Source organism: Perognathus longimembris, chromosome 22, assembly GCF_023159225.1.
Source record: "Perognathus longimembris pacificus isolate PPM17 chromosome 22, ASM2315922v1, whole genome shotgun sequence".
In the NCBI taxonomy this organism is placed as follows: domain Eukaryota; kingdom Metazoa; phylum Chordata; class Mammalia; order Rodentia; family Heteromyidae; genus Perognathus; species Perognathus longimembris.
This window is the reverse complement of record NC_063182.1, coordinates 8,626,888-8,650,409: the sequence shown is the minus strand read 5'-3', so window position 1 is coordinate 8,650,409 and position 23,522 is coordinate 8,626,888. Positions and strand designations below refer to the sequence as shown.

General features: G+C 42.9%; 2 protein-coding genes across 3 annotated transcripts in view; one reads left to right on the top strand and one right to left on the bottom strand.

Moving 5' to 3' along the window:
- Positions 1-6,418: 6,418 nt before the first annotated feature.
- Paip2 (poly(A) binding protein interacting protein 2) overlaps positions 6,419-23,522 on the top strand; it is an 18,527-nt gene continuing 1,423 nt past the window's right edge. The window contains exons 1-4 of one of the 2 annotated variants that reach the window (XM_048331250.1): positions 6,428-6,569; positions 8,167-8,240; positions 17,799-17,962; positions 20,898-21,077. In XM_048331250.1, coding sequence (XP_048187207.1) covers positions 17,825-17,962; positions 20,898-21,077 — 318 coding nt within the window. In that variant the 5' untranslated portion in view covers positions 6,428-6,569; positions 8,167-8,240; positions 17,799-17,824. Of the gene's footprint in view, positions 6,570-8,166; positions 8,241-17,798; positions 17,963-20,897; positions 21,078-23,522 lie in introns of both variants that reach the window. The other variant, XM_048331249.1, reaches the window with a different exon arrangement.
- The window catches only part of Slc23a1 (solute carrier family 23 member 1), a 15,378-nt gene continuing 15,098 nt past the window's right edge, over positions 23,243-23,522 (bottom strand). The window contains exon 16 of the mRNA XM_048331242.1: positions 23,243-23,425. The gene's annotated coding sequence lies outside the window, so the exon portion shown is untranslated. The remainder of the gene's footprint in view (positions 23,426-23,522) is intronic.

The following is a 23,522-nucleotide window of genomic DNA, read 5'->3' as shown; positions in this document are numbered from 1 at the left end:
TCCTGGAGCTTAGACTCAGGCCTGAGCACTGTTCCTGGCTTCTTTTTGCTCACATCTAACACTATCACCTGAACCACAGCACCACTTCAGGCTTTTTCTGTTTATGTGGTGCTGGGGTCTGACCCCAGGACTTCATATATGCAAGGCAAGCATTCTACCTCTAAGCCATAGTCCCAGCCCCCATGATTTCTTTTGAACCTTACGAATTTCAAATACTGAGAATGAACAATGTGTGGGATTGTCCACTGAGAAACTTCAACTAATCCTGAGACTTGAACTCGGGCCTCTAACTCTTCCTCTTTTTGCTGAGGCTGGCTTCAAACACCATCCTCAAACCTTAGCCTCACAACTTGCCTTTGTGCTGGTTCTGGGGCTTGAACTCAAGGCTTAGGTGCTGTCCCTGATTTTTTTTTTTTTTTTTTTTTGACCAGCACTCTACCACTGGAGCCACAGCTCTACCTTTGACTCTTTCAACTTGTCAAACCCAAATAAAGCTATACCAGTAAATTTTATGATCTCAAGACAAATTACTTCTTGTAACATGCACAAAAAATCCTTGCCAGTTCAATTTAGCCTTTACTGATTAGCTACTTCTGTTTTAATTCCAACTTTTTAACGCTATAGAAAGCATGTGTGCACATGGATTTGGTTTTTGTTTTGTTTTGTTTTGGGGGGTTTTTTTCTCCGTCATGGGACTGAATTCTGGGCCTAGATGCTGTCACTGAGCTCTTCAGCTCAAGGCTAGTGCTCTAGAGCCACAGTGCCATTTTCTGGTGATTAATTGGTGATCAGTCTCACAGATTTTCCTGCTTGGTCTGACTTTGAACCACAATCCTCAGATCTTAGCTTCCCGAGTAGCTAGGATTACAGGTATGAGCCACCAGCACACGGCCACAATGGAATTCTTAATTTTTTTCTGTTAGGACAACTTTGGAGAGAAGTAACTTTGTTGGGTTTAGCAATTTGAAGCACAGGATGCTTTGAGTTTATCTAGCCAAATGTTTAGAATTCAGATAGAATTCAGACATTTAAATTCACAGTACTTAGTGGATTATGGTATTTCTGTGCCAGTCTTGGGGATTTAATTTAGGGCTTTGGCACCGTCCCTGAGCTATTTTACACAAAGCTAACACTATCCTGCCTAATCTTAGCTTCCAGTCATGGTCCTTAGCCTCTTGGGGTTTTGGGGTGTTTTTGTTTGTCACTATTATATGTGCTAGGCAGGCTGTCTTAACTGCTGGTGATTACATCCTGGGGGCTTTTTTTTTTTTTTTTTTTTTTTTTGGCCAGTCCTGGGGCTTGGACTCAGGGCCTGAGCGCTGCCCCTGGCTTCTTTTTGCTCAAGGCTAGCACTCTGCCACTTGAGCCACAGCTCCACTTCTGGCCATTTTCTATATATGTGGTGCTGGGGAATTGAACCCAGGGCCTCATGTATACGAGACAAGCACTCTTGCCACTAGGCCATATCCCCAGCCACATCCTGGGGCTTTTGCTTATGGCTAGTCATGGCCCTGCTTTCAGCTTTGCTAGGTAATTGGAGACAAGTGTCTTGCAGATTTATCTGGCCTGAATCCTCAGGTCTTAGCCTAGGTTTATAGCCATGAGCCACCAGTAGCTCAGGTTCTATGAGTAGTTACTAAAGGGGAGATCTGTATTGCTTTTCTTCTCAAGTTAGGGATTGGGAGAGGCTCATAAATAATGGGGATCTGCAAGAACACTGGAACCTTTTTTTTAAGGTTAGCAACAAAATTACTTTTGAGATAGCTTGCATTAGAAAATGTGGCTTTTGGGTCTATTTTGGTTTCCGTTCATCATAGTGTATGGTTCATTATGGTTGAGTTTGAGATTGTATTCCTTTGAAAGGGTCTCAGATTGGTTGGTAAACCAAGCTGGGTCTAAAGATCCCCTCCTATATTGGAGGTAGAGCTTAGTGGTATTTTATTTACCTAGTGTGCCAGGCCTTGAGTTGGGATACCTTGGAGAACTATAAGTATAAATCAGGAGCAGGTCACACCTTTTTAAATCCCAACTAATTAGTAGGGGGTGGTGATCAGGAAGATTATAGTTCAAGGCCATCCTGAGTAAAAGTGAAACCATCTCAAATGAAAAATAATGGAGCCTACTCAGCTAAAATCTGAATCGTGTTTTGAGACCACCCTGGGCAGGAAAGGCTGTCAAACACTTTGTCCAATTAGTCACAGAAATAGAAGCGGCACTGTGGCTTAAGTGGTAGTGTGCTAGCCTTGATCATAAGGAGCTCAGGGACTGCACCAAGACCCAGAGTTCAATCCCCACGATCAACGGAGAAAAAAATCTTGATGTGATGGGGTGCAAATTGCAACTAGGAGAATAAAGAGGGCTGGGGGAGTGGCTCAAGTAGAGGGCCTATTTAACATGCACAGGACATTGAATTGAACCCCAGTACTACAGAAAATAAGACCTCTCTACAAGTTCTCTGACTTAGGTTAAAGCAAATTAGTCTGTACAAATGTGACCTCTAGAACCAGTGTTCCTCGTACGTCATCACAAGCAGATAGATTGTTAGAATCTAGCTTGCTAGATTTGGGATGGATCTTGATAGTTGTTTGTCAAGTTCCCAGAAAGAACTGCATACTTGCTTCATTATTGCTTTATCTAATTCAGAAAGAGTTTGTAGTTTGATATAACTACCTATTTGAAATGATTGCTTTTGCCTGTATTACTAGTTTCCATCTCAATGCTAGAACTAAAGGAATTACTGCAAAGTAGTCATTCGGGGGCCCATCCAATAGAAAAAATATTTAAAAAATCATCTGTGTAAGCCAGATGCCAGGAGCACACATCTGTAATGCTAGCTGAGATTTAGAATCTTGGTTCAAGTAAGAAAGTATAATGCCGAATACACACCCAGCCTACCATTGAGCACCATTGAAGACTTACGATTATTTTGTCAGTTACGGGGCTTGAACTCAGGGTGCTGTGGAGCTCTTTTGCTCAAGGCTAGTGCTCTACCACTTTTAGCCTTAGCTCCACTTCGAGGTTTGTTTGTTTTTTGAGTGGTTAATTGGAGATTACCAAACTCACAGGGACTTTTCTTCCTGGGCTGGCTTCAAGCTGCAATCCTCAGATCTTAGGCTTCCTGAATAGGATTATGGGCGCAAGCCACTGGCACCTGGCATGTGTGATTATTTTCGAAAAGATTGTTACAGTAACGGTATTTCTAGCCAGAACCATCTTTTGAACTTTTTTGGTGGTGGTTGGAAGGAATATGGACTTGGCCTGGATGCTGTCCCTGAAATTTCTTGTGCCAGGCTCTACCACTTGAGCCACAACTCCACATGGTTATTGGAAATAAGAGCCCCATGGACTTTCTTGCCTGTCCATGAATGCTTCAGCCTGCAATCCTCAAGTCTCAGCCTCTTGAGTAGCTTGGGTTACAGGTATGAGCCACCAGCACAAATGGTAGGTTTTTTGCCTCCTGCATTAGGATAGGCTAGAAATATCAAGACATTAAGATCCCAGTTTCTTGGCAGTTACTAAATTCTATATGGGCTTTATAAGGGTGTTATCTTCATGAAAAATATCTGAAGGTATACCTCAGTGAAGTTCGCTTAACATGTGCAAGGTGCACCAAGAAAAAAAAAGACCATTTAAACTTTTGAGTACTTTCTAAAATGTGCTTGTCGTAAGAGCCTGTGGAAAGCATTGCAGTTAAGTGATTGCTGGTGTAATATCAAGATACCTCCTGCCAGGTGCTGGTAGCCCATGCTTGTTATCCTAGCTACTCAGGAGGCTAAGATCTGACGATCGCAGTTCAAAGCCAGACCAGATTGAAAAGTCCATGAGACTCTTCAATAAGCCACTCAGGAATAGCCAGAAGTGGCCCTGTAGAGTGCTAGCCTTGAGGTTGATCAAAAAGGTGAGACCAACTCAGTCAGAAAAGGACCCACCCCCCATGATCCTGGGGCTTGAACTCAACATGGGCACTGTACTTCAGCTTCTTTTGCTCAAGGCTAACACTCTACCACTTGAATCACACCTCCACTTCTGGCTTTTTCTGTGATTAATTGAAGGTACAGAGTCAGACTTTGCTGCCCAGACTGGCTCCTCAGATCTCAGCCTCCTGAGTAGGATTAGGCGTGAACCACCAACACACCTTCTCATTTGATGTCTGAGTGTGGTGGCACATAGCTGTCATCACAGATACAGTAGAACACCTAGAAAAGGCAAAGAGGTCCAGACTCCTGTAGGAAATAAAAATACCGATCTCAACCAGTACAAAAAGGGTAGGAGGCATGGCACAGCTGTAGAATATCTGCCTAGGAGATTTAAAACCTCAAAACAACCAAGACAAGTATGTACCACAGATAAATGTACACTTCTGTTATCCAAACTCAACAACTGCTTATCTACTTTATGGTCATGTATCTTAGTCACAGACCTTTACTGCACATGTGTGTGCATGTGTGTGTACAGGGAACTGGGATTTGAATTCAGGACTTCGTGCCCCACAAGGCTTTGACTGACCGCTGGCACTCTACCACTTGTGCCATTCTTCCAATTTCTTTTTTTATGTTCCTATGCTGGTTCTGGAGCTTAAAACCAAGGCCTGAGGACTATCCCTGAGCGTTTATGCTCAGGGCTACCACTCTTACCACTTGAGCCACAGCACCACTTCTGGGGGGTTTTTTGGTGGTTAAAGTACTGACTTTCTGTGTAGGCTGGCTTCAAACCGCAATCCTCAGGGCTCAGCCTCCTAAATAGCTAGGATTATAGGCACCAACACCCAGAAAATCTTTGAGTAAAAAAGTTTTCAAGTGGGGCTGGGAATGTGGCTTAGCTGTGGAGTGTTTGCCTAGCATGCATGAAACCCTAAGTTTGAATCCTCAGCACCACATAAACAAAACAAAACAAAAGCCAGAAGTGGCACTATGGCACAAGAGGTAGCCTTGAGCCAAAAAAAACCCATGGACAGTGCTCAGGGCCTGACTTCCAAGCCCCAGGACTGGCAAATAGAAAAAGTTTTCAAGTAGCAAATTCTTTAAAAAGTGTAGATGCAGGGCTGGGAATATGGCCTAGTGGCAAGGGTGCTTGCCTCGTATACATGAAGCCCTGGGTTTGATTCCTCAGCACCACATATATAGAAAATGGCCAGAAGTGGCGCTGTGGCTCAAGTGGCAGAGTGCTAGCCTTGAGCAAAAAAGAAGCCAGGGACAGTGCTCAGGCCCTGAGTTCAAGGCCCAGGACTGCCCCCCCCCCCAAAAAATAAGTGTAGATGCAGTCTTATTACAAGAACTTAGTAAATAGCATTCAGTGGCATCACTAAGCTATGTACACTTTTTTCCTCTGGTTTTATATGTTAAAAATGTACAAAATGTAGATTGAGTAGCACATGCGATCCTTTTACCGTTTTTTTTTTTTGTCAAGTCTGGGACTCAAACTCAGTATCTGACACTAGTTTCTGCTCATGGGCTGGCATTCTACCACCTGAGCTACGGCTCCAACACCTTAATATAAGTTCCTAAATGATGCATTTTTGCTCATCAGTCTTCACTAACTTGTCCTCTTGCCATACTTTCATATATAGACATATTTTTTTGTTCTTGGTCATGGAACTTGAACTAAAGGCCTGGGTGCCATCCCTGAGCTTTTTCTCATGGCCCAGCACTCTCATCACACTGAGCCACAGCTCCATTTCCGGTTTTCTGGTGGTTAATTGGAGATAAGAGTCTCATGGACTTTCCTGCCCTGGCTGGCTGGCTCGACCCTCAGATCTCAGCCTCCTGAGTAGCTAGGATTACAGGTGTGAGCCACCAGCACCTGGCTAAATATTTTTGTTTTTTAATCTTAGAATTCTAAATGTTTTGCTGATTGGCGCACACACTTCAAAACTATGCATGCAACACTTTCCAAGAGAGATGAATTCCTTTATGAATAAAGAATGCATGCAAAGTATGATACTGGCAAGGAAATAGCTCTAATCCAATTTTTCTAAACCAAGTAGCTTATTTGTTATTTGAGCGTTACTGGGATTTGAACTCAGGGACCTTTACTTGCTAGGTAATCTCTCTTTCACCTAAGCCCTATCTCCGGACTTGGAAATACTTGAACCTATCGTCTCCGGACAAAGACATGGCCAGTCAAAGGCGGCGCCATAGGTGTCTCGGTGTTTGAGGTTTGCAGAGATCCACACCCGGCTTGGTCCCCGGCTCCGTTACTCACGGACACCACCCACCCGGCTCACTGGGAGGCAAGTGGGGAGCCCGGTGTGACCCGCAGTCCGCCGCCGGGACGCGCTGAAAAGGCAGTTGCGCAAGCCACGCGTACGCGTGCCGCGCACAAGTCCCACAGACCTTCAGAGTCACGCGTTCTCTCGCGCGCCCTCTAGTGGCCCGGGAAGGACAGAGCTGACAGGACGAGAGGGCGGGGCCTGGGGCGGAAGTGAGGTCACGTCCGGCTGGGTGTTTGTTTGGACTGGAGAAGGGAGGCGGCGGGCGAAGCGCACGTCGAGCGGGGGAGCGGCGCTGCCTGTGGAGATCCGCCGAGGCCGACAGGATTCGTTGGCTGCCGTCCCCGCTGCCGTGCACTGGGTGAGGGGTCCCTTCGGGCGGTGCAACGAGAAGGGTGTGGCGGCCCTAGCGGTCGAGGGACGGCTGAGGAGCCGAAAGGGTCTCCCCAGATTGGTGGCCCTTGAGTGCCGTGTGACCCCCGTTGTCCCTTGCCTGTGTCCGCCAGTCTGAGGAATAAGCTTAGGCAGACTTCATTGCTTTCTCCTCCGAGAAATGGCCGTCGCTTTCTCCCCCCCCCCCCCCATTGTCATTATTTATGGTTTGGATCTCGCAGCCCTCTATCCGGGTCCTTGGTGGCGCGCGAGGGTTGCCGGGATAGCACTTACGTGCGTCCCTCGGCCCTCAGCCTGGTTCTCCCCTCTTCCCTTCCAGGCCGGGTACCCTTTCTCCTGTCACCCCCCCCCCCGCCCCCCTCGCCGCCGCCTCGGCAACAAAGCGCATTGTTTCTACCCGCTTCACGCCTGCGCGTCGCCCCGCGCAGCCCCTACCCGCTGCGCGTGCGCGCGCGCTCTCGCCGGCTGGGGTGGGGGACCGGGGCGGAGGGCCTGGCGGGCTGGCGTTGTCCAACGGAGCACTCCCTAACCGTCGAACGGCCCGTCTCGTTCAGGCCTTTCTGGCCCTTTCCTCCCGTCTCTTCGCCACCCCTCGCCCTTATTTTGAATGTTAGTGACTCCCACGCTCCAGAGAGGAGGGGCCTTTGTCTGGGGGTGCTCGGAGCCCTTACTGTTAGGCGGGCTTTGAGCTCCATTAGGATCTCTCCCGGTCCCTTTCTTTTGACACTTGGTCGTCTTACCATCCATTAATAGTGCTTTACTCTCATTTGCCACAGCCGCCATCTGAAAAAGGGGTGGGGACTTGTAAAGTTATTTAAAAAAAAAAAAAAACAGTTGTTTCAGCTGCCCTCAGTAATTTTCTAAAGAATACTAAAAGGCGCCTTATCTGCTTCCTTGGGTTGGCTTGCTTCCCCTGATTTTGCAGCCCCATCTCACAAAAACCTCAAGGCATAGAATTTGCCTTGGGAGAAGATCTAAAATAGCAGACAGTCTTTGACATTTCAGCAAAAACACATTCCCGTTTCGTTTTTATTGGCCAGTCTTATGCTGTAAGAGCATTTTTTTCCTTCGTGGAATTCATTTTAACTGTTTATCGGTTGTTTAAATTCGTATTAAATAGCTTTAGAAATGTCATTGGATGTGGGTTGTGTTTGCCAATAGAAAGTCTAAGGATTCTTTTTTTTTTTTTTTTTTTTGCTGGTCCTGAGGCTTGAACTTAGGGCCTGAGCACTGTCCCTGGCTTCTTTTTGCTCTAGGCTAGCACTCTGCCACTTGAGCCACAGCGCCGCTTCTGGCTTTTTCTGCTTTTGTGGTACTGAGGAATAGAACTCAAGGCTTCATGAATGCTAAACAAGCACTCAACTGCTAAGCCACATTCCCAGCCCAGAGTCTAAGGATTTTTAGTGAAATGGTATTTGTTGTATGGTTAGTTCAGGCTTGTGAAAGGATTTGGGGGCAGTCTTTATTACTTATTGTGACCTTGAACACAACTATTTCTCACAGCTATCACAAATAAAGATAGGTAACTTTCCAAAAAATTATAGCCTGTTTATTTGTTTCTTTAGGGGATGGGGGGAATGGCGATTCACTGTAATGGTTAAAAGGCTGTGCATATTGATCCTTGAGAACTCAGATTGAGGTATGTAATTTCTACCCTTTTTGAGACAGAGTAAGTTTATAGCACTTTTCCTTGAATAAGTAATAATCCTATTCAAGCTTATCCTTTATAATCCCAAAAAATGATTGGTGCTCTAATTTTTTATACTCCAATTTTAGTGAAAATCATTTATACAGTGCCCACTATTAGCCAATAAATTTAGTGGATATTGTGGGAAATTAAAGGAAGTAATGTAATTTTAATAACCTTTTGTGCTTTTATATCCCTTTCTGTTATCATTACAAAATATATTCATTTACAAAATATAGTCATCATGAAAAACTGAAATAGTGCTGTTTTTCTTGCCTTGTTTGAAGTTGAATTAATGAGAGCTTGAGATATTTTCCTTTTATTTAGCAAATATGTAGCATTTAGTAATGCCAGGCTTTTTTTTTCCTGTTGGTCCCGGGGCCTAAACTGGGGGCCTAAGCTCTGTCTCTGAGCCTCTTTGTGCTCAAGGCTAGCACTCTACCATTTTGAGCCGCAGCACACTTCCAGCTTTTTCTGAAGAGTTTATTGGAGACGAGAGTCTCACAGACTTTCCTGTGTAGGCTGGCTTTGAATCAGGCTCCTTAGATCTCAGCCTCCTGAGTAGCAAGGATTATAGGTGTGAGCCACCAGTGCCCGGCTGCCAGGCATTTTTTAAAAAGTGATTTTAACAGATGCTACCTATTTAATCAACATTTCTAAGAAATAAGCATGACAATAATATGAAGCTAACTTGAAGTAACTTGACCAGTATCACATACTAGGAAGAGAATTCAAATCCAAGGTGCTATATGTATACTGCATTAAGGACATGTGAGTGACACGTAGGTGATTAGTTGCATAGCTGTGTAAATCTAGTCCTTCTGTGGTTCAAGATTAAGGTCTAAATCATTCATTTCCTGTCATCTGGATCACCTGTATACCAGGTGTGTTAATGGTTTGCATTTATACAACACAGTTTAATTTTTTTTCTTAAATTTCCTCATTGTTTAGTGTTATCCAGCAAAGTAGGCGTTAACCACGTGGTTATAGAGAACTTGGAATATGACCAGTGCAAAGAACTAAATTTTAGTTGGGGTGCATGTGTCTGTCCTGGAGCTTGGATTCAGGGCTTTTTATTTTAGCTCAGGGCTAGTGCTCGACCACTTGAGCTTCAGCATCACTTCTAGCTTTTTGGTGGTTAATTGGAGATAAGAATCTGACATGTTTTCCTGCCCAGGCTGGCTTCAAACTCATCCTCAGATTTCAGCTTCCTGAGTAGGATTATAGGTGTGAGTCACTTGTGCCTGACAGTTTTAGTTGATTTAAATGACTATATGTAGGTAGCTAGTGGCTTTCAGATGACAGGTTTGAAAAGGTTTGAATTGCATCTGCTTATTTTTATATCAATGTATATTAAATGCATTAGGATGAGGTTTCTTGGTTTTGTTTGGTGCTAGACATGGGGCTTGACCGCAGGGAGTGGGTGCTGTCCCTTAGTTTTTTTTGTTCAAGGCTAGCACTCTGCCACTTGTGACACACCTTCACTTATGGCTTTTTGCTTGTTAATTGGAGATAAGAATCTCAGGGACTGACCTGCTCGGCTAGCTTGAACCCTCAGATCTCAGCCTTCTGTGCAGCTAGGATTCAGGCATAAGCCATTGGCACCCAGCTTCTTGTTTTGTTTTTGCAGTACTAGGGCTTGAACTTAGAGCTTTGTTGCTTGGTAGTCAAGCACGCTACTGCTTGACCCACACTTCTAGCTAGGTTGGTGAGCTTTTAATGGTGATGGAGAATTGTGAGCCAACCTTACTTTATCTAATCTTAAATCATTTTTGTTACAGTGTAATGGTGATTAGGTTTATAGCCTTTGGGAGTTTTCAATGACATTTTTTTTCACTCCTACAGGTGAGAGACCTGCAATTTTTACCTTGTACAATTTTTGGAGGTAATGACCATTTGGATATTCCTAACATCACTTGAAGGCCATACCAAGATACGGATACAGGCAGGCAGGCCTTGGGTAGCAGCCAAGGAGAAATATATTTTTTAAAAAAATGTTAGTCCTGCCATGTACCAAATGATTTCAAGGGCCTTTTACAGGTCATAGGCTGGACATTCCCCACCCTACTAGAAATTTATCTGTTAAGAGTGATTTAAGGGTTGGGAATGTGACTTAGTGGTAGAGTGCTTGCCTAGCATGCACGAAGCCCTGGGTTTGATTCCTGAGCACTACATAAACAGAAAAGGCCTAAGTGGCTCTGTGGCTCAAGAGATAGAAGGCTAGCCTTGAGCAGAAAAAGAAAAAGAAAAGCCAGGAGGGCTGGGAATATGGCCTAGTGGTAGAGTGCTTCCCTTGTATACATGAAGCCCTGCGTTTGATTTCTCAGCACCACATATATAGAAAAGGCCAGAAGGGGTGCTGTGGTTCAAGTGGTAGAGTGCTAGCCTTGAGCAAAAAGAAGCCAGGACAGTGCTCAGACTCTGAGTTCAAGCCCCAGCACTGGCCAAAGAAAAGTGATTTAATACACACTAAGGCAGCAAGTTCTAATTTTATGTGTCAGATGCTCTACTTAGGTACTTTTACAAGTACCTACTTTTCAAATAAGGATACTGACGCTTGGGTTAAGTAACTCATCCATAATCATACAGCTAAAGAGGCATTCTTAATCTAGCACCCATAGTTTTTTTTGGGGAGGAGGGGGTAGTGATACTCTAGTTTGAAATCAGAGCCTTTTACTGGCTAGGCAGGTGCTCTACCACTTGAGCTGCACCACAGCTTTTTTTTCTATTAGTTTATTTCTCATGTAGGATTTCAGTCTTTGTCTAATGGCCAGTTTCAGCGCTCAGTTCTCCTACCTCTACCTTCCTAGTAGCTGGGACTACAAGCATTTCCTATCACACCTGGCTTGTTTAGATGAGATTTCATTAACTTTTTGTTCTGATTTTGAAGAGTGAGCTCCCCATCTCAGCCTTGAGTAGTTAGTTGTCAATACAGTTGGGAGCCACTGAGTGTCTTTCTGTTTGGTTTTTGGGTTTTATGTTTTGATTTTTGTTGGTTGGGGGCTTAAACTCTGGGCCTGGGTGTTGTCCCTGAGCTCTTTTGCTCAAGGTTAGCACTACCACTTTGAGCTACAGCTCTACTTCTGGTTTTCTGGTGGTTAATTCGAAGAGTCTCATGGACTCTCCTGCTGACTGGCTTTGAACTGCAATCCTCAGATCTCAGTCTCCTGAGTAGCTAGGATTACAGATATGAGCCACCCGGGACTGCTTGGTTTTGTTTCCCACAGACTTCAATATAGAAAAACAAAGACTCATGGATATTTCCCCCCACTTTTGTCATATTTAGGATTGAACTCGGGGTTTGGGGCTTGGCAGGCAAGTGCTATACCACTTGACACATTTTCCTGCCCTCCCTCCATCTCCCCCCCCCCTTTTTTTTTGCAGTACTAGAACTTGAGATCAGGGCCTCACACTTGCTAGGCCATCACTCTACCATTTGAGATACACCTCTAACTTTTGTTTTTAGTTTTGAGATAGGGCCTGCAAGCAAGGCTAGCCTGGAACTCACAATCCTACCTCAGATTTGCTGAGTGCTGGATTTATACTCACTTAGCATGTAACAGGACTCCTGTGGAATTTTTTTTTACTTTTCTTTAACTGCTAAAAAGACAACTAGTATGTTAATTCATCTGTATAGTATTTATATGTGTGTATGTGTACACAGTAGTCAAATAAATAATGCAAATAAGGTGAAAGAGTCATAGTAGTTCAAAGTAATGTCCTAGGGAATAAGAAAAAGTGAAGGCATTTGAGCACTTGTGGCTCACACCTGTCATCCAAGCTATTGAGACTGAGATCTGAGGATTGCACTTGAAAGCCACCTCAGGCAGTAAAGTCCATAAGACTTCTCAAATTAACCATCAAGTGGAGTGCTAGCCTTGAGCAAAAGAAGCTCAGGGAACTAAGCCCTGAGTTCAAGCCCCAGGACCAGCACCCTTCCCTACCCACCCACCCCCAAGAAAGATGAAGGTAGATTTATGAAAGAAACAGAAGAGAATCCTGAATTTTAATGAAAATTTGTAAGAAATCAAGCTCAGGAAGATAGATGGTAAAACATAAAAGTCTTCTATATAATTATTTATTTTTATGCTAGTCTTGGGGCTTGAACTCAAGGCCTGGGCAGTATCCCTGAGCTTTTTTGCTTAGGGTTAGGTAGTGCTCTACCACTTGAGCCACAGCTCCACTTCTGGCTTTTTTGTACTTAATAGGAGATAAGAGACTCAGGGTATTATCTGCCCCAGTTATCTTTGAATCACAGTCCTCAGATCTCAGCCTCCTGAGTAGCCAGAATTCCAAGTGTGAGCCACTGGCACCCAACTGTCCCATTTTTGTTTTTTGTTTTAGGTTTTTTATTTTTTGTTTCATTTTTCTTTTGGTTTGTCATGAGGCTTGAACTCTAGGCCTAGGTGCTATCTCTGAGCTTTTTCAGCTCGAGGCTACCACCCTACCACTTAAGCCACAGCACCACTTACTTCCAGTTTTCTGGTGTTTAATTGGAAATAAGAGTTAAGGGAGACTGGGAATGTGGCTTAGTGGTAGAGTGCTTGCCTAACATGCATGGAGCCCTGGGTTTGATTCTGCAGTACTACATAAACAGAAAAAGCCAGAAGTGGCACTGTGGCTCAAGTGGCAGAGTGCTAGCCTTGAGCAAAAGAAGCTCAGGGACAGTACTCAGGCCTGAGTTCAAGTCCCAGAACTGGCAAAAAAAAAAAAAAGAAAAGATTAAGGGACAGTTGGGTACTGGTGCATGCTACTTAGAGGCTAAGATCTGAGGATGATGGTTCAAAACCTTCCCAGGTGAGACTCTTACCTCCAGTTAACCATCAGAAAACCACAAGTGGAACTGTGGCTCAAAGTGATAGAGTACAGTCTTGAGCAGGAAAGCTCAGGGACAGCGCCCAGGCCTTGACCTTAAGCCCCAAAACCAACAACAACAACAACAATCTGATGTATTAGTGATTGCAGACTTGTCAGCCTATGGAAGTAAAATGGTTTTTATTTGGCTAGCTATAGCCAGAAATCTGGTTAGCAGTTGTTTCTTCCCTCAGCTATCTAAGGTATGAATATTAGTGCTGAGGTTCCCATTCATTTTTTTATTGTTGTTGCTATTTTTTTCTCATTTATTGTCAAAGTGATGTACAGAGAGGTTACAGTTTCATACATTAGGCATTGGATACATTTCTTACACTGTTTGTTACTTCCTCCCTCATTCCCCCCTCCCCCATTCCTTTTTCTCCCTCTCCCATTCCCTCTTCCCCCTCCCCCATTCCCTCTCCCCCCATGAGTTGTTCAGTTGGTTTACACCAAACAGTTTTGCAATCCCATTCATTTTTGTTGGCTTCAGCTATGATTTATATCTTATGTATGTGGGAGTCTGAGAGGTTCCAAGCCAGTCCAGACAAAAAAGTCCCTGAGACTCCATTTCCACAGAGGGAAGCTGGACTTAATGGTGTCCTAGCAACAGTGAGAAACCTAAGGTGATTGAGGCTCAGCTGGGAGCCTAGATGGGAACTAAGACCCATTATCAAAAATAACAGCAAAATATAGAACCTGTTGAAATTGTTTTGGGAAGGGGAAGAGAGAGTGATACAAAGCGTGAGATGATTGAAACACATTGTAAGAATGTAGAAAGGTAATAATGAAGTCTCCACCCCCATAACTAATGTAAGCTAATAATAACCAGCAAAAAAACAAAAACAGGGCTTGGAGATGTTGAGTGCTATTCTACTAAGCTCAAGGTTCTGCATTAAACCCCAATGCTGCCACACAGGAGGGGGAGGGGAGACCAGCTAAATAAGAAATAGAGAGAAAATTGAAATAAACAAAACCAAAGCCTCCCTGTTATCTTTTTGCCTATAATCCTAGCTACTCAGGAGGCTGAGACCTGGAGGACCTGGAGGTTCAAGGCCAATCAGGCCAGTCTACTAAATTATATTTACCAAAAAAAGCCAGCAAAAAGCAGGGTGAAAGTATGGCTTAAATGGTTGAACACCAGCTGAGCAAACAGATTGAAGACCCTGAGATAAAACAAAAGGACTAGGAATGTGGCTTAGTAGTAGAGTGATTGCCTAGCATGCATGAAGCCCTGGGTTCGATTCCTTGGTACCACATAAACAGAAAAGGCCAGAACCAGAAGTGACTCTGTGGCTCAAGTGGCAAAGTGCTAGCTAGCCTTGAGCAAAAGAAGCTCAAGAATAGTGCTCAGGGCTCTGGAAATATGGCCTAGTGGCAAGAATGCTTTGTCTCGCATACACGAAGCCCTAGGTTGGATTCCTCAGCATCACATATATAGAAAAGGCCAGAAGTGGCGCTCTGGCTCAAGTTGGCAGAGTGCTAGCCTTGAGCAAAAAGAAGCCAGGGACAGTGCTCAGGACCTGAGTTCAAGCCCCAGGACTGGCAAAAAGAAAAAAGAAAAGAACAGAGCTCAGGCCGTGAGTTCAAGTCCCAAAACTGGCTTGGGGGGTGTGGGGGGAGAACACAAAAAGCAGAATTTCAAGTATTAACTAGGAAGGATAGATAAATCGAACTGTTAGCCCTCATTCTAGGCTTCTCAGAAAGGCAGGTCTGGGAGAGAAGGATATAAGAAACTTGTTTTATGTACATGTGCATACTATTATTAATTTAACTTAATGAATTGGTAGACTCTTCTTGCTTTATTTTTATTTTTGCCAATCCTGGGCTTGAACTCAGGGCCTGGGCATTGTCCCTAAGCCTCTTAGTGCTCAAGGCTAGCACTCTACCACTTGAGCCACAGCACTACTTCCAGCCTTTTCTGAGTAATTTATTGGAGATATGAGTCACATGGACTTTTCTGCCTGGACTGCCTTTGAACTGTGATCCTCAGATCTTAGCCTTCTGAGTAAGCTAGGATTACAGAAGTGAGCCACCAGTGCTCTGGCTCTTGCTTTTTTAGCCTAATTTTTAAATGTAATCAGTTTGGTTACATCATGTTAGCTATTAAGCAAATTGTAAAAGCAAAGACTTATATTTGAATTGTGTGCTGATGGCTTACTTCTGTAATCCTAGTTACTCAGGAGACTGAGCTCTGAAGATCACAGTTCAAAGCCAGCCTGGCAGAAAAGTCCCATGAGACAACCATTCAAAAAACTGGAAATGGAGCTACGGCTCAAAGTGGTAGAGCACCAACCTTGAGTAAAAGAGCTCAAGGACAGCACCAGGGCCCTGAGTTCAAACCCCACAACCAACCAAAAAGGAAAAAAAAAGGATTCAGTGCCTGAACTCAGTATCATCAGGGAACTCCAGATGTAGTGGAGTTCAACACAGACCTGAAGAAGAAGCAGATTATGGGCTCTGACAGAATCAGAACTATATTGCAGGACTACAGAACCTAAGAGGTTACTAATAGTTTGATTTCACTTTTGGTCTTTTGACTGATTAAATCCATTTTAAAAAGAATTTGATTTTTGTCACTTTACTTACTGAGTAAGTATTTTAGATCATGCTATATATGTGTGCACCTATGTGCCTGTCCTATAGCACTGTCCGTGAGCTGCTTTTGCTCAAGGCTAGCAATTTACCATTTTAGAGACAGTGGCACTTCTAGCTTTTTCTGAGTAGTTTATTAGAGATCAGAGTCTTGTGGACTTTCCTGTCTGTCCTGGCTTTGCACTGTAATCCTCAGATCTTAACTTCCCCAGTAGCTAGGATTACAGGTGTAAACCACTGTTCCAATCTTTTTTTTTTTTTTTCTGGTGTGCCAATACTGGGCATAATTTCAGGGCCTGAGTGGTCTTTCTTAGCTTTTTTTTTTTTAACTTTTTAAAAATTTTTATTTTATTTTATTTATTTATTTAGCTCAAGGCTACCACTCTGACACTTGAGCCACAGCGCCACTTCTGGCCGTTTTCTGTATATATGGTGCTGGGGAATTGAACCCAGGGCCTCATGTATAGGAGACAAGCACTTTTTACCACTAGGCCATATCCCCAGCCCCTTTCTTAGCTTTTTTGTTCAAGGCTGGCACTCTGGCACTTAAGCCACAGCTTCATTTCTGGCTTTTTGGTGAATTAATTGGACATAAGAATCTCATAGGGCTGGGAATATGGCCTAGTGGCAAAAGTGCTTGCCTCGTATACATACATGAAGCCCTAGGTTTGATTCCTCATCACCACATATACACAAAACAGCCAGAAGTGGCACTGTGGCTCAAGTGGCAGAGTTCTAGCCTTGAGCCGAAAGAATCCAGGGACAATGCTCAGACCGAGTTCAAGCCCCAGACTCACAAACTTTCCTGTTCAGGCTTGCTTCCAACCTTGATCCTCAAATCTCAGCCTTCTGAGAAGCTAGGATTATAGTTATGAGCCACCAGTGCCCAGGTTAAGTGTTCTAGTATGTGTATAAGAGTATTTTACTTTGTATATATGTATATACACAAATGTTAGTAGTAGAATTTGAACTCGTGGTGGTCTAATTACCCAGCATTTTTCCTACTTACTATTTGAGCCATACTTCTTCCACTTTGGCTATTTTTTTGTCACCTAGCTAAATACATTACCATTGCGTTAAGCCATATCCACAACCCCAGTTGTAGCTACTTCTTTTCTTTTTTGTCGGATGTGGGGCTTGAACTCTGGGCCTGGGCGCTGTCCCTGAGCTCTTCAGCTCAAGGCTAGATAGAGATCTACCACTCTGAGCCACAGGACCATTTCCGGTTTTCTGGTGGTAATTCGAGATAAGAGTCTCCTTGGCTTTCTTGCCCAGGCTAGCTTTGAACAGAGATTGTCAGATCTCAGCTTCCCGAGTAGCTAGGATTACAGAAGTGAGCCACCAGTACCCAACTGCTGCCTGGTAGCTGTTTCTTAAACATCAAAATCATTTTGGAATGCTGAGGGTGTGGCTCAAGTGGCTAGAGTACTTATCTAACATGCTGAAGATCCTAGGTTCATTCCTTTTTTTTTTTTTTTGTCCAGTCCTGGGCCTTGGACTCGGGGCCTGAGCACCATCCCTGGCTTCTTCCCGCTCAAGGCTAGCACTCTGCCACTTGAGCCACAGCGCCCCTTCTGGCCGTTTTCCATATATGTGGTGCTGGGGAATCGAACCGAGAGCTTCATGTGTAGGAGGCAAGCACTTGCCACTAGTCTAGGTTCATTCTTGATATTTCAGAGATATTGTAGAGCGAGAAATCATAGCACCCATCACCAGTGGCTACTCAGGGTTGATCTGAGGATCCATGTTCAAAGCCAGCTTGGGCAGGAAAAGTCCATGAGACTGTTTACAATTAACCACCAAAAAACTGGAAATGGAGCTGTGGCTCAAATGGTAGAGCACTAGCTTTCAGTACAAAGAATCAGAGATAGAGATAGGACCTAGGCTCTTGAGTTCAAGCTCCAGGACTGGTACACACATACACACACACACACACACAAATAGGAAGTTTTCCGATTATCTGATCTATCGTTACCTCTAACACCTTACTATGATGCCTGGTAATAATAGATGCTCAATAAGAATTGAAAAAATGACTAACTTAACTATTTTTCTTCTTTCAAGGTTAAAAACGACAACTAACGCCAACCATGAAAGATCCAAGTCGCAGCAGTACTAGCCCAAGCATCATCAATGAAGATGTGATTATTAACGGTCATTCTCATGAAGATGACAATCCATTTGCAGAGTACATGTGGATGGAAAATGAAGAGGAATTCAACAGACAAGTTAGTTTTGTGTACAAGCATGTACTTTTCTGTAGCTCATGATAACCTTCAAAGATGCACCTGTAGCCAGGCACTGGTGGCTCGTGCCTGTAATCCTAGCTACCAACCCAGGCAGGAAAGTACATGAGACTCTTTATTTCCAATGAACTATCCTCAAAAAAGCCAAACCTCTAGCGAGTACTAGTCTTGAGCAAATGAAGTTCAAGAACAGTGCTTAGGCCTGAGGAATTTGTTTTAATTTTTTTTTTTTTTTTTTTGGCCAGTCCTGGGGCTTGGACTCAGGGCCTGAGCACTGTCCCTGGCTTCTTGCTCAAGGCTAGCACTCTGCCACTTGAGCCACAGCGCCAGTTCTGGCCATTTTCTGTATATGTGGTGCTGGGGAATCGAACCTAGGGCCTCATGTATATGAGGCAAGCACTCTTGCCACTAGGCCATATCCCCAGCCCGTGTTTGTTTTAATTTTATGTGGTGCTAAAGAATGAAACCCAGGGCTTTGTGTATGGTAGGCAAGCACTCTACTTAATGCCAAGCCACATTCCTAGCCCAGGAACAGCGTGAGCGCGAACACACACACACACTAACTACTCATTGAAATTACATGTCCCACCCTGGAGATTCTGATTCAGGAGAAATAGGGTGGGAATATTTCAAAAAGCTCCTAGATAATTCCAATAAGCAATCAAGTTTAGAAGACACTGCTTTGCACCAAACAGATTGGTGCATTACAAGGCAAGTTTAAGAGAATTCAAGAATAGACAGGGGGCTGGGGATATGGCCTAGTGGTAAAGTGCTTGCCTCATATACATGAAGCCCTGGGTTCGATTCCTCGGCACCACATATATAGAAAACAGCCAGAGGTGGCACTGTGGCTCAAGTGGCAGAGTGCTAGCCTTGAGCAAAAAAAGAAGCCAGGAAAAGTGTTCAGGCCCTGAGTGCAAGGCCCAGGACTGGCAAAAAAAATAATAATAATAAAAGAATAGACAGGCATAGATATTAGGATGCAAAATTGTGCTTGAGAGCCTCAATCTGATCAGCTTGAACATCTGGGCAGCACACTTTTCTGTAGAGAATGCTCACACATTGAAGCATCTGTTCTCATCTTCTTTCTTATTCCATTCTCCTTCCCTGTCCAGTCATGGTTTTAATAATCAGTAGCTAGCTTTATTTCTTTGTATCCAGAGGTGGACATTCCATAGTAAAACTGATTTTCAGTAAGGAATTTTGATTAGCCCTGCCTTACCCTATCTGCTAGAGATGTTTTTCCAGGCATTTTAGAAGTTGGATGAGGGTTTGTAGTTTTAAGGTATCATGGGAAATTCTGATATACATTCGTTGCAGACAGTACTCCTGGGCTGGGAATATGGCCTAGTGGTAATAGTGCTTGCCTCGTATATATGAAGCCCTGGATTCGATTCCTCAGCACCACATATATAGAAAAGGCCAGAAGTGGTGCTGTGGCTCAACTGGTAGAGTGCTAGTCTTGAGCAAAAAGAAGCCAGGGACAGTGCTCAAGCCCTGAGTCCAAGCCCCAGGACTGGCAAAAAAAAAAAAAAAGAGAAAGTACTCCTTAGTTATTTCTTCCTTACCACTGGATGGAAAATAAAAGCATTCTAGGATAAAGACATAGGAAACCTTTAAACAGATCTTCTCAGGTCTTTATGGTAAGCATTTTTCTTCCTTTGTACAGAAGCAAAGAAAGTATGATTTATTATTATTTTTTAAATTTCTGTTGCTGAAGATCAAATCCAGGGACTTGTGCATGCTAAGCACAAACTACCATTGAGTAATTTCTTTCAACCCTGACATTATATTTTGGAGAGGAGACATTTTTTTCAGTACTTGAGTTCACTGCCATATAAGTGTATGTGTCTGTGTGTGTCTGTGTGTGTGTCTTTTTGCCAGTACTGGGCTTGAACTCAAGGCCCAGGCTAGCTTCAAGCTGAGATTTGAAGATTTCATCTTCCTGAGTAGCTAGGATTACAGACATGAGCCACAGGTGGTGCACCTCCCCCCTTTTTTTTCTCCTAGTCATGGGGCTTAAATTCAGGGCCCGGACGATATATCCTTGAGCTTTTCTGCTCAAGGCTAGCATTCTACTTTGAGCCACAGCTCCACTTCCAGTTTTCTGTTGGTTAGTTGGAGATAGGAGTTCACAGACTTTTCCTGCCCAGGTTGGCTTCAAACCATGATCCTCAGATCTCATCCTCCTGAGTAACTAGGATCTGCAGACGAGAGCCACCAGCTCTTGTTTTTGAGACAAGGCATCATTACGGAGCCCAGGCTGGCCTTGATCTCCCAATCCTCCAGTCTCTGTCTCCTTAGTGCTAGGATTACAGACGCATACCATCTTGTACCTTTTTTTTTTTTTTTTTTTTGGTGATAATGAAGGTTTGAACTTGGAGCCTATTCCTTGCTAAACAGACATTCTGAGGGGGAAAATGATGGAAAGGTGACACTAATCAAGATGCTTTATATACATAAAGGGGCCTGTTAAATGTAAATCCCTTTGCACAACTATTTGAAGATAACAATAAAAACAAGGGTAAGAGTCTTACCACTTTTGCTATTCTCCGTGCTCTCTTTGCTCTAGTTATTTTTCAGATATAGACTCGTTATACTTTTTGCCTGGTAGGCCCCAATCCTTCTATCTCCTCCCCTGTCGCTGGCATTACAGGCATATCCCACACTTTGGCCTTACTTATTGAGATAGGATCTTACTGTTGTACCTAGGGTTAGCCTCAAATTATCATCCTATCTTCTTCGCCTCCCATAACTACAGTTACATTAACTCACATTCCTATAACTGGAATTATATGCAGGTGCTGTCACTACTGAATATTTTGGCTTTAAGTTATTTAGTTTGATATTTTAAGGTATCATCACTGGTGTCTTACCAAATACACGGTAATTTATCTTCTATTTATTGTAAATCTAGATAGAAGAAGAGTTGTGGGAAGAAGAATTTATTGAACGTTGTTTCCAAGAAATGCTGGAGGAGGAAGAAGAACATGAGTGGTTTATTCCAGCTCGAGATCTCCCACAAACTATGGACCAAATCCAAGACCAATTTAATGACCTTGTTATCAGTGATGGCTCTTCTCTGGAAGATCTTGTGGTAAAATGTTATTTTTTATCCTTTTAGACCCTACCTCATCTTTCTTGTAAGTGGAAAAGCCAGCTACCATCTATTAAGAAGAGTTCTACATCTCTTCCCTTCCAAATAATGTGCCGCTTCTTAAGAGTGGAAGGAGAGGCCTCCCAATCTCACTCATGACAAGGAGTAACTTCTGGCAGCAGTATGGAGTCTTAGACCACTAACAGACTTCTTGCTACTGCTTTTAGTCTTGAAGTTGCCTTTATTCTTGTTTTGTGGGTAGGATACACAAATATGTTAAAGAACTAATGAAGAAATGCAATATTACCATAAGACTTGCCTATATAAAAGTAGCATGATGAGAAGGTTTGCTCTCATCTTGATGTAAACATTTGTTGAAATTGGTAAAAAAAAAAAAGGAAATATTTATATGAAAGGTAAAATTATAGAAGTCTTCTGGTTCAAGTTTTTGTTGAGGAACTTGTAGTAAGGAATTTGGAACTTGTAGTAAGGAATTTTTACAAGCTCTTGGTAGAAAAGGGACACCAACCTACATTTGCATTTTTTATTCTTGAGTCAATGTCTTCTCACTAAGAATTATAATAAACATCAACACTAAAGGAGAAGCTGATAAATCCTTTACTAAAATTAAAGATTTTTTTGTTGTTGGTGGTGGTCATGGGGCCTGGGCTCTGTTCCTCCACTCTTTGCTCAAGGCTGTCCTTCTTCCACTTCGAGCCACAGCATCACTTCTGGTTTTCTTATGATTAATTGGAGATGAGTCTCACGGACTTTCCTGCCCCAGCTGGCTTTGATCAGCAGTTCTCAAATCTCAGTTTCCTGAGTAACTAGGATTATAGGCATGAGCCACTGACACCTGGCTAAATTAAAGAATTTTTTGAAGTAAAAATGTTCTGTAGGGGTGTGGGAATGTGGCTTAGCAGTAGGGTGCTTGCTTGCCTAGCATGCAGGAAGCCCTGGGTTCGATTCCTCAGTACCACATAAATAGAAAAGGCCAGACTTGGCGCTGTGGCTCCAATGGTAGAGTGCTAGACTGGAGCAAAGAAGCTCAGGGACAGTGCCCAGGCCCCAAGTTCAAGCCCCAGGACTAGAAAAATAAAGCCCTTAGTCCAAAATGTTCTATAGGTCTAAGTGGTTGCCTTTTTGTTCCATTTATAATCTTTAGTTGTCAAGATAATTCTGTGGAATATACTCACTGAATTCTGAAATGCTTTTGCCATTTCTTTTCATGGTTTATTAGTTCCTAATCTGTTTATCATAATTATCTATGAAGCATCTAAAATGAAAATCAATGCTTTGTCTTCATCCTTGGCTTAGAGAATCATCCTTCTAGAAGTATTTTTAAACAGCCTTCCATACAATTTATTATATAGCCATCCTTCTTTTAGCCCTTTGGAAACTCATTTTCCTAAAGGAGTCTGTTGAGAACCCTGAAATTTATATATTGTGGTTTCATCTCTGTTGCAGTAAATGATAGTAACCCAGTTGAACAGATCATGATCTTAAAAGTCTGTTGGTACATGCTTGCTAATAGACATAAGTCATGTCACAAATAATCACAGTTGCCCTGATGAGTAATGGTAGAATCATGCATTTTACCTGGGCTCAGTATACATTTATAATACAGAAACTAGTTTGACTTAGTCTATTTGAGAATATTTTAACTCATTTCATTCTTAACATTTCCCTAGCTGCCAAAAGATTGTATATGCAAGTATTCTGCTTTTTTACTTAAAACTTACACTTTATTTATTTTTAATTTTTTTGTGGTGCTGGAAATCAAGCCCAGGACCTTGTGCACCCTAAGCAGGCATTCCATGACTGCACTATATCTCCAGCCCTGAACTGTGCGTTGTAAAAACATTTCCCCTGGGGGAAGTGAGAATTTATCCTAAGGAAAATCATGTGGACAAACTATGAAAGTAAAATTATTGCTCCAAGACGTTGTTTTAATGTTATTATTTGGTCTAAAAGTAAGTGACATTGGGGTTGAATATCCAGCATCAAAGCCTACCAATCTGGAATCTGTCGTGGTTTCTTTCTTTCTTTTTTTTTTAATCAGTTTGCAACCCAAAAATGTGAATGTTGGAGAATTTCCAGGCTATTTTTTCTATACATTGTCATGTCTACTTAGGAAAGTAAAGTCTTAGAAACAAATAATCATGTCAGTATACGTCTCTAGAGACATTGGCCCAGTCTTTCCTTTTTTTAAGCTGATACTGTGGTGTTCTGGAAAGGGTAATTTATCCAAGCTTACACAGGAAGTTAGATGGGGCAGAGCTGGGATTTCCAGTTTAGGTCTTCTGGCTCCCCTTGTAGTTTCCTTTTCTGTTATTATACCATGTCTCCTGTAGGAATTAGAAGACAGCAATTGTAGAAAGACTACAACTTTTCAGTGAGGACAAAAAAGTAAAAATCTACCAATAATGTACTGGTTATTTTAAA